Source organism: Medicago truncatula, chromosome 6, assembly GCF_003473485.1.
Source record: "Medicago truncatula cultivar Jemalong A17 chromosome 6, MtrunA17r5.0-ANR, whole genome shotgun sequence".
NCBI lineage: Eukaryota > Viridiplantae > Streptophyta > Magnoliopsida > Fabales > Fabaceae > Medicago > Medicago truncatula.
In genome coordinates, this window is record NC_053047.1 from 26,304,581 (window position 1) to 26,315,557 (window position 10,977).

General features: G+C 35.6%; 2 protein-coding genes across 2 annotated transcripts; both read left to right on the forward strand.

Moving 5' to 3' along the window:
- The first annotated feature begins 4,351 nt into the window (after positions 1 to 4,351).
- LOC112417995 (uncharacterized) lies at positions 4,352 to 6,568 on the forward strand. The gene is made up of 4 exons (XM_039827035.1): positions 4,352 to 4,409; positions 4,514 to 5,453; positions 5,495 to 5,726; positions 5,810 to 6,568. Exons 1-4 carry the CDS (start codon positions 4,352 to 4,354, stop codon positions 6,566 to 6,568), a joined length of 1,989 nt encoding a protein of 662 aa, XP_039682969.1.
- A 1,788-nt stretch (positions 6,569 to 8,356) lies between these two features.
- LOC25481299 (putative pentatricopeptide repeat-containing protein At1g12700, mitochondrial) lies at positions 8,357 to 9,991 on the forward strand. Its single transcript, XM_039827036.1, has one exon. It carries the CDS (start codon positions 8,357 to 8,359, stop codon positions 9,989 to 9,991), a length of 1,635 nt encoding a protein of 544 aa, XP_039682970.1.
- The last annotated feature ends 986 nt before the right edge of the window (positions 9,992 to 10,977 follow it).

Here is a 10,977-nt window from a genome sequence, read left to right on the forward strand (position 1 = left end):
CCGTGCCACCTTCCAATGCCTCTTTTGCTGCTTTTGCTTAAATTTTAAGCTACTTTTTAGCCCGAATGTAATAGCTTAGATTTTAAGTCGAACAAATGCTATAAATAGAGTAGCCATCCATCACAAATAATCATCTTTTTTTGGAATGCAATATGTGACAATTGTCTTTCTAATAAAAGTTCATTTTACTTTCTTGTTATTTACTTTTATGTTTTCTCTCTTCTTCTCTTTGTCTACGATGAACATTAGTGAGTAGACTTCTCTTGTCTTGGGATTGTTGGATAAGTCTAATGACATAATCCTAATCAAACCAAGCTTTAAACCTTAATCTTATGTAACCCTAATTCCTTATCTGAATTCACCACTTTAACATGGATCAACCGTTATCAAACTGTGGAAACGAAAGTGGAGGGTTTGATAATTATTTATCCATCATCTCAAATATCAATTCATAAAACGAAAGTGGAGTTTTGATATTCGAACAAGTGAATTTAGACAAAGATTGTAAAGGCAGCGAAATAGGCTTTACAATCTTTGAGACATATAGTTTCGATCTTCAAGGGAACTAATAATGATCAAGTCAGCGAAATAGGCTTGGTTGTTAGAGGAACCAAAATCTAATAGTAATCAAGTCAGCGAAATAGGCTTGGTTGCTAGAGGAACAAAAGAGAAACTGTCTTGAGAAATTAGGTCTAACATAAGGTTATAAGTTTAATAGTTTGGTTTGTGAAGACTTTTATCTTTTCTTTTATTATTTGCTTTTAATTAAAAATACAAACCTTTCTACCTTATAAAATCTTCAGTCTAATCATTATCTAAAGTTAATTGAATTCATAACTCCCTGTCGGAAAGATACTCATATTTTACTACTTCGGTAAGACCGTGCACTTGCGATTTTATCCCATCAGTAATGTTTTCTAAACCTAGGTCTCTCCTATTTATATATCTCCATCTATCTTATCTTATTTCTCTTTCTCCCCCCAAACTCTCTAAAATCTCATAACAACCCCTAAACTCAATATTCTATATATATATATATATATATATATATATATATATATATATATATATATATAATATTTCTATAACAAATTATATATATGTCTACAACAAATAACATATATATTTCACTAATAAATATCAACATATAACTTAACAAAATATCACTCATCTAATTTCCAAAACAGCCCCCACAACTTAATCTTATTTTATTTTCAAATCCTATTCCATTAAATAATAGAATAATCCACTTAATAAATCACATAATCATATAACTATATTTTAAACTTATTAAAACAATCAAATAATTTCAAGAGGGCGTTACACTGAGTAGGTATTTTTTATTTTTTATTTTTTTTTAATTTGCACCTAGAATATTAAAATTTAATTTCCCCCAAAAGTGAAAAAAATCCAAAAGTCCAAACATTTTGTTTATTGGTAAACCCCCACCCCCCCCCCCCCCCCCTCATTTTCCCCAAAATTAAAACCTAATTTCTCGAATTGAGAAGAAGAAACGGACGAAGAACAAAGGGACGGATTCAGAAGTTTGTTTCCAACTTGATTTAGGGTTCACAGTCGAAGCAAGATTTCTGCGATTCGAAGCAAGCTTTCTGGGTTTTAGCGATTTTGAAGCAAGAATACTGCGAATCTGGGAAGCTACGATTTTGAAGAAAGAGGGTTTCGATTTACGTTTCTGCGAATCTGGACACGAACGGAGAAAGAGTAAGCGAAGTGAACGGGAAGGTTGGAGACGAAGCTTGTGGTAAGTTTACTGATTCTCTCTTTCTCTTTATGCATGCGTGTCTCTTTGTTGTTAGTATTTGTAGATGGTAAAGAAAGGGAAAATTGTATGTTGTGGTTCCAAAAGTCTGATCCTAGATTCCATTATTGTCTGTTTTCCATGTGCAAAAGTTCAATTTTTAGGGATTATTTATTGCAGCTTTTTGTTTTGTCTGAGTTGTTGATATCAACCTGGTTTAAACCAATGGGTTGCAGACACATGTCAATCTGATTTTGATTAAAAAAATTGTTTTTTTTTTTACCACAGATAATGGTTTTGTTTGATGCTGTTTTCCATTGTAACGCCCACTTTCGTTAATTGTTTATTTAATCGAGTTTAGGCGATTATATTATATTTATATAATATATGCATGATTATGGTATGATTTGAATGATTTACGTTCATGTTGATGGTTTAGTTGATATTGTGATAAGTTATGAGTTTTGGAAGATTTGATAAGATTAAGGGATTTATTTTATTGTTAAATAAAATAAAGATTTGAAAATAATATAAAATATTTAGTTGAGGGCTGTTTTGATATTTTGGGTAGTTTTGGGGGAGAAAGTGAGATAAGATAAGTAATTAAGAGGAGATATATAAAGGTTAGACCTAGTCTAGAAAAAACATAACGTACGTACGACTGTTTTTGGAGAAAAGGGAGAAAAAGCCAAGAGAAGATAAACCAAGAGAGAGTGTTGCGATTTTCTTCATACAAGGTAAGGGTGAGACTAATAATTCAATAATGTTAATTGTTGTAATTCTGATGATCAGTTGACAAAGTTAGGATTGATTTAGAAAAGTTTTGGAATTAGGTCAAAACCCTAAAAATTGATGATCAAACGGGTAAAACTTGATTAGATTGATGTAGAAACCGTCCTATAACCTTAGAATATGTTTAGGATGGATTATGGAATCAAAATTAGGCTTTGAACCATGTTAGTTGATGGATTTTCGAGAAAACCCGTATTCTTCCCGAGCCTATGTTCATCGCTCGCCTTGGCGAGGGATGATCCTCGCCTCGCGAGTGATGAACTTCATCGCTCGCCACGTGAGCCATTCCCCTTCGCCTCGCGAGTTGTTTTGGTGCGACTCGCCACGGCGAGCAATTCCCTTCGCCTCGCGAGTTGTATAACGCAGCTCGCCAATGCGAGCAACCTTACTCGCCATAGCGAGCTAAGGCAGAGAGCATGTTAGATTTTGTGTTTTCTACTTTTTAGTTGGACCTTGAGTGTCTTTGAGTGCCTGAACATACCTAGTATTGATTAGGAATGAATGTAGGATCAGACCGAACCCAGAACAACACTAGTTTGGGAGTTGAGTGGTACTCGCCATGGCGAGTAAGAACTCTCGCCTCGCGAGCACAACCAGAATGTAGTGGCTTGAGTGTTTGTGCGATCTGTGTCGCACGTGTTGATCAAGAGTGAATCCCTAATTGGTAATGAAACCTAATGATGACGTTTAATGCAATCTGTAAAGCCTTTTAAGACATGTTGTCATTAATTGAGCATGATTAATGTATTGTACAATTATGTAAGATATGAAAGTTTAATTATGATTCAAATGTTTTGCTATTGATATAATGATATCATCTTGTTATGTGATTTGATTATGCTGCTGCTGTTATTTAACTAAGTGCATAATGATTATGTGTAATGAATAAGATGATGTTTAGCTCCAAATTATTGGATGCATGTCGATTACGATGATTACGTGTTTTGTTGTTAAGAGTCCATGCATAGCATATCATTGAGCTTAGTCCTCACCACGTTTATTAGGAGCTTTGTCCTCCGCACGTTATTAGGAGCTTTGTCCTCCGCACGATTAAAGTATATTTATACTTCTGATGACGATTGGTACCACATGCATATAAGGAGTCTAAGAGCATTGTTCCATTGTCATGATTAAGATGCCTTGTTGATAATGATTGAATATGTGATTACGTGATAAGTGTTTATCAAATATGTTATGTTGTTCATGATAATTGAATATATGATTACGTGATAACTGTTTAGCAATTATGCAAAGTTGTTAAAGAAATGATTATGATGTTAACTTATTATTCGTAATTACATTGATTAATGTTATTCTGTTATGAAATCTCACCCCTTCTGCTTGAAAATGTTGCCCTTTGTATGGGTAACTTGCAGGTGATCGTGCTTAGTGTGCAGTTGCCGTCGTGAGTAGCCTTGCCTTCACTGTGTCGTCTAGGTCGCTCTGATACGTAACGGGATGGGGTTTAATGTTATACATGCTTCATTCTCTTACGTGACTAATATGTTATTTTTATAATGTTATGGATTACGATATGAACTGTTTTGATGGGGCCTACGTGCCAAACTGATTTTTGGATTATGAATTAAATTCCGCTGCAATGTTTACGACTTTTGGTTAAATTATTATTTAACTGTTTTGGATCATGTTATATGTGATATCCCGTTGTTATGATGCTTACTCTGATAAATGTTTTAAGAAATTTGTATATTGGAAAAACGGGGTGTATGTGATATTCAGAATACTTTGGCTTCTTGGGGATATGAGAAGAATAATTTTAGGGTTTGGAGTCAAAATGAAATGATTTTTGAAGATTTTTTTCAAATCAATGAGGACCATATTGCTGAGGAGATTTCTGGTATTCAGTTGCTAATAAAGTAGATGCACATATCTTTGTTGAGCACAATGTGTTGGATATAACTGTCAAAGTAGATGTACCTAGTTTTTTTGATTTGGATGCAGGGTATGATGAGGAAGATGTTATGGTTAGTACTGATGATGATAGTGGTAAAGTTGTTGGGTTTAATGATAGTGAGGATGAAAGAACCACCGCACTTGAAGATGGGTTTGAAGATGTTGAAGTTGAAGCATCTGCTAATGGTACCAACAGAGTCACAGTTAACAACAAAACATTAAGGATCAAGAAGTGTAGTTCCAAAACACCTAAGAAAAAATCTCCTAAGAAAAACAATAGTGGCAGGATGAATGTGATTGCACCAGTGTCTCTTTTGAAGAATGGGAAAGGGAAGGATGTTGTAGATGAAGAAATAGATAGAGATTACCTTAGTGAAGAGTTTGGTAGCTCAGACCCTGATGACTCAAATGATGAGACAATTAAATATGACCAGTTTAGGATGGTACACTTAAATAAGGATTTTAAGTTCAAGATAGGTATGGAATTTAATACTCTGGTAGAGTTTAAAGAAGCAATTATTGAGTGGAACGTATTAAATGGTTACCAAATTAAAATGCCAAAAAATGAAAGTTATAGGGTAAGGGTGGAGTGTAGGGACCAATGTGGATATAAGGTTTTATGTTCAAAGGTGGGTGACATGAGGACTTTTCAGATAAAGACATTAGAGGGGCCCCACACTTGTGCACCAGTGTTGGAAAATAAAAGTGCCAATTCAAGATGGGTTGCTAAGAAAGTTGTGCCAAAAATGCAAGTTACCAAAAAGATGAGTGTACAAGAGGTATTTAATGAAATGGTTGTTAATTATGGTGTGGGTATTACCATGGACAGAGCATGGAGAGCAAGGAAGATTGCAAAGAGCATAATTGAGGGTGATGCAGATAAGCAGTATGCAATGATAAAGAGGTATGCAGCTGAGTTGAAGAGAGTGTGTAGGGACAATAATGTCAAAATAAATGTTGCTGGTCCTTCTGCAACTATTCAACCAAGGTTTGGGTCTTTTTATTTCTGTTTTGATGGGTGTAAGAAAGGGTTCATATCTGCTTGCACACCCTTTGTTGGAGTGGATGGTTGTCACTTGAAAACAAGATATGGGGTCAACTGTTGATTGTTGTTGGAAGAGACCCAAATGACCAGTATTTTTCACTAGCTTTTGGGGTAGTTGAAACTGAGTGCAAGGAAAGTTGGAAATGGTTCATGCAGTTGCTGATGGAAGATATAGGTCAAGATAAGAGATATGTGTTCATATCAGATCAACAAAAGGTATGTTTAGATCTATTCATGTTTCATCTATATATATAATGTTTCAGATCTGATGAGATCTATATTTATTTACTATTATGCAGGGGTTGCTGTCAGTTTTTGATGAGATGTTTGATAGTATTGATCATAGATTGTGCCTTAGACATTTGTATGCAAATTTCGAGAAGAAGTTTGGAGGAGGCAGTCAAATAAGAGATTTGATGATGGGAGCTGCAAAGGCCACTTACTATCAAGCATGGTTGGAAAAGATGAATGAACTGAAGAAGATAGATCTTGGAGCTTGGGAATGGTTAATGGCTGTAGAACAAAAAAAATGGTGTAAGCATGCTTTTACCTTTTATTCTAAGTGTGATGTACTGATGAATAACATATCTGAATCCATTAATGCCACAATATTATCTGCTAGAGATCAACCTATTATTAGTATGGCTGAATGGATTAGACATTATCTAATGAGAAGGATGACAACATCTGCCACTAAACTTCAAAAGTGGCAACATAATTTGATGCCTATGCCTAGGAAAAGATTAGATAAAGAGATAACCTTAGCTGCTCATTGGAGATCAACTTGGTCTGGAATAGGTGAACAATTTCAGGTTATGCATACATATAACCGTCAACAATTTATTGTTGACATTGCAAAAAGGAGTTGCAGCTGTAACTTTTGGGAGATAGTGGGAATACCTTGCAGACATGTTGTTGCTGCACTTGGAAAAAGGAAGCAAAGGCCTGAAATGTTTGTTGATGATTACTACTCTAGGAGTAAGTATGCCATGTGTTATAGTTTTGCAATTAGTCCTATTAATGGTATGGATATGTGGCCTGAGGTAGAAGCTCCTTAACTTCTACCTCCAAACTATAAGAATGGACCAGGAAGGCCTAAAAAGCTTAGGATCAGAGAGTTTGATGAAAATGGATCTAGGATGAGGAGGCAAGGGGTGGCATATAGATGCACAAAATGTGATCAATTTGGACACAATCAAAGGAGATGCAAGAGTGATGTTCAGAATCCAGAGGCTGCAAAAAGGAAGGTATGATGATTATGTACAAAATGTGATTAATTATACTCTCTGATTATGTACAAAATCCTAACTTATGCCTTTTTATGTTTGTTAATGTTGTAGAGGAAAACACCTAGAAGGAAGAACACTTCAACTGCAGCTACAACTGCTACTGAACCAATGCAGACTGAACAAATGCAAACTGCAGTTGAAGCTGGTACTGAACCAATGCACACTGAAGTTGAAGCTGGTACAGAACCAATGCACACTGCATCTACTCAAGGTCCACCAAGGCACACCACAAAAATTGTAAAAGTGACAAACTCTGAAGCTCCTTTCAAGATACAAAAAGTAGTCACTTCTGAAGCTACAAATGCTTTACCAGAAAAAGTTGTTACAAAATTTTATGAAGCTCTTCCTGAATCACAGCTTGAAAGTGGCCTTGGGCCAGATGTGTTTGATGACCTGGATGATAGTGTATTGGCAGCCATCACTGATCAAATGTTTGAAGAAGCAGAAAAAGAATTGAATGTTGTGAATGTTGTGAAGAGTAGGAATGAACAGAAAAAGAAAACATTGGGGTTGAAGAAATCTACGAAAGCTGGTAGGAAGAGTTCCAGGTTGATGAAATTGAAGACCAAGGCAATCAAAGGTGCCAAATTGTGTCAAAAACTCCATTGTCATTGCACAATTGTTGCAACCAGCTTCAGACTTCAAAACAGAAGAACAACCTGGTTCACAGTACTTTCTAGATTTTTTAGGAAATTCATTGAGTTCATCATCCCAAATGAACAGCTCACAACTATACTCAGCCTGCAATAAAACTACATACGTAAGGAAAATTTGAAACAAAAAAATTACATAAAAATAAAAAATTCACTTACTCCAGAAAATCAGCATCTCCAAAACTTTCTCTTGGGATTTTCATCTGTGTTTGAAATCCACATCTTCATAACCTTCTCACAGCCGCATATTGGGGGTCGATTTCCAACATTGTTACTAATTGACGAAGTTCTGCTTCCACCCATTATAAACCCTAATTTCTCCAATTAAATATGAGAGTAGAAGATGGAGAAGACGAAGAAGAACCTGGATATGAAAATATGAGAGGAGGAAGAAGAACGATGGAGGAAGGAAGAAAAGATGGAGAAATTACGATGGAGGAAGGAGGAAGAGGGGAAGAAGAAGAAGAAGAAGAAGAAGAAGAAGAAGAGTGCAGCTGCGATGGAGAAAGAAAGGTTTAAGTTTTGGGGGAAATGAGAGGGGGGTATACCAATAAACAAAATGTTTGGACTTTTGGATTTTTTCACTTTTACGGGAAATTAAATTTTAATAATCTAGGTGCAAATTAAAAAAATAAAAAAATACCTACTCAACATGCCACGTCACCATTTTTATCCAGTCAGAAGCTGACAATTGACTTTGGGGGGTAAACCAAGGAATCTTCATATCTACAAGTTTTGTTTTGGAGGGATAAACCAAATGTCGCCCAAATGGCAGGGTATAAAGCCCTATTAACCCAAAAAAAAAACTAAAACAAACATTTTCCCCTTTCAATACCCAGTTGCGCAGAAGCTCCGTTCCCCTAACAAACAGGCAGCGTGTCCATTCCTCATCTCCACAGCTCAAATGTCCAGGTTTCGTTCTTCTTCTTCTTCTTCTGTTCCTACTTTTCTTTTTCCCTTCTTAAGAACAAGACTATACTCTCAATCTCGCTTTGTTCCCAGTAATGTTGATGTTGATGTTGATAATTCTGTTTCTTCATTCTATGACATGCTTAGTATAAATCCTTCCCCATCCATCGTCGAATTTAATAAGATCTTAGGTTCCATTGTTAAGACTGACAACAAACATTACACTACTGTTATTTCCCTTTCTCATCGATTGGAATTCCATGGAATTACTCCTAATCTTTTTACTTTCAATATTCTCATTAATTGTTACTGCCATCTCGGAGAAATGGATTTTGCCTTTTCTATGTTGTCCAAGATTCTTAAGATGGGTTTTCAGCCGAATACTGTTACCTTGAATACACTTGTCAAAGGCATGTGTCTTAATGGTAAGGTCAAAGAAGCTCTACACTTTCACGACCATGTGATTGCACTTGGATTTCACTTGAACCAAATTACTTATGGTACTTTGATCAATGGCTTGTGTAAAATGGGAAAAACAACCGAAGCCTTACAAGTGTTGAGAAAGATTGATGGGAAATTGGTTAACACTGGTGTTGTAATGTATAACACAATCATTGATAGTTTGTGTAAAGAGAAATTGGTGACTGAGGCTTATGAGTTATATTCTCAAATGATTGTAAAGAAAATTTCTCCTGATGTTGTTACTTTGAGCTCTCTAATATGTGGATTTTGCAATGTTGGTCAACTGAAAGAAGCATTTTGTTTGTTCCATGAAATGCTATTGACAAACATCCACCCAAATGTTTATACTTTTAATATATTGGTTGATGCTCTTTGTAAGGAAGGAAAGATCAAAGAAGCTAAAAATGTGATAGCTGTGATGATGAAAGAAGGCGTGGAGCCTACTGTTGTTACATATAATACATTAATGGATGGGTATTGCCTAGCTAATGAAGTGAATAAGGCAAAGAATGTATTCAACGTCATAGGAAAAAGGAGAATGACACCTAATGTTCGCAGCTACACTATCATTATTAATGGTTTATGTAAGATTAAAATGGTTGATGAAGCCTTGAATCTCTTCACAGAAATGCATTGCAAACCCAATACAGTAACTTACAACTCTCTAATTGACGGTTTGTGCAAATCAGGGAGAATATCTCATGCATGGGAGCTTCTTGATCAGATGCATGATAGAGGTCAACCTGCCGATGTAATCGCTTACAACTCCTTCTTACATGCTTTATGTAAAAACCATCAAGTTGACAAGGCAATTGCATTGGTCAAGAAAATTAAAGATCAGGGCATTCAACCCAATATTAACACATACAATATACTTATCGATGGACTATGCAAAGAAGGAAGACTTGAGAATGCACAAGTGATTTTTCAGGATCTTTTGATTAAAGGCTATAAGGTAACACTCTGGACATATACAATTATGATTAATGGTCTTTGTCTGGAGGGATTGTTTGATGAAGCTATGACCCTACTGGAAAAAATGGAAGACAATGGTTGCATTCCAAATGCTGTAACTTATGCAACAATTATCCATGCTCTCTTTAAAAATGATGAGAATGATAAGGCAGAGAAACTTCTACGTGAAATGATTGCTCGCGGTCTACTATAAGAAAAGTATTAGTTAAGATTATTTCTTGTTACTTATTAGGTTACTTTTGAATTTTGATGACAACGATTGAATCTTAGTTATTCATTTTCATGTTTGCTGTAATGGTTACATATGCAAATGATGATCAACTACACAATGACATCACTATCACCTTAGTTCTAATTTGAAATCGTGTTTTTATTTTTGAAATATTTTTTCTTTCCATTGTATTGTCATTTTTTCTTCATATCGTTGTATATTTTTTTTTCATTCATTGGTTATTCTGCGTTTTAATGAAGCACGGATACGGACACGGACACCGAACACGCCACGGACACTGATACGCCGACACTGCTAATAATTTGAAAAAATCACAAAATTCAGTGTAATTACAAGTGTCGGTGTCGGACACGACGCGTGTCCGACACCGGGACACACCTAATCCGAGGAGTGTCCGTGCTTCATAACTCACAAACCAAATAGAAACTATTATGGTTATTCTTTGGTTGTTCTTTGTGATCTTTGGCTGGTGGTCGTGTGTGATACAATTCATAAAATCGTGATGTGATATATTTTTTGTGTTTTAGACTTGTACAGTTTTATATGGTTGAGTCACGTACAAGTTGTGCAACTGTCGTTCGAAAAGTTGGATGGGGTCCTATTTTTTCTTCTTTTTTGATGTTGGTAGGATGGGTCTGATACACTTTTCATATTTTGTGCTATCTTGAATTTGGTATAAGGTGCATGACTCATTGGTGTAGTCATACAATAGCAATATAACAATGTGTGAATGTATATGGAATTTTGACAATTACAAATATTTTTACTGACATAGTTTGTACTCTAAGATTCTAGAACCTTCTGCTGAGCTCTAGAAGCTTCAGCTGTTTGTTCCAGTTCTGCCAGTGTGGTTAAAGTTAATTAGCCACCTCTGTCCAGTTGACACTGACAACTAGGTTGTAGGTTAACTCAATAGTGACTGTAGGTTAAGCTTCCCTATATAGGAA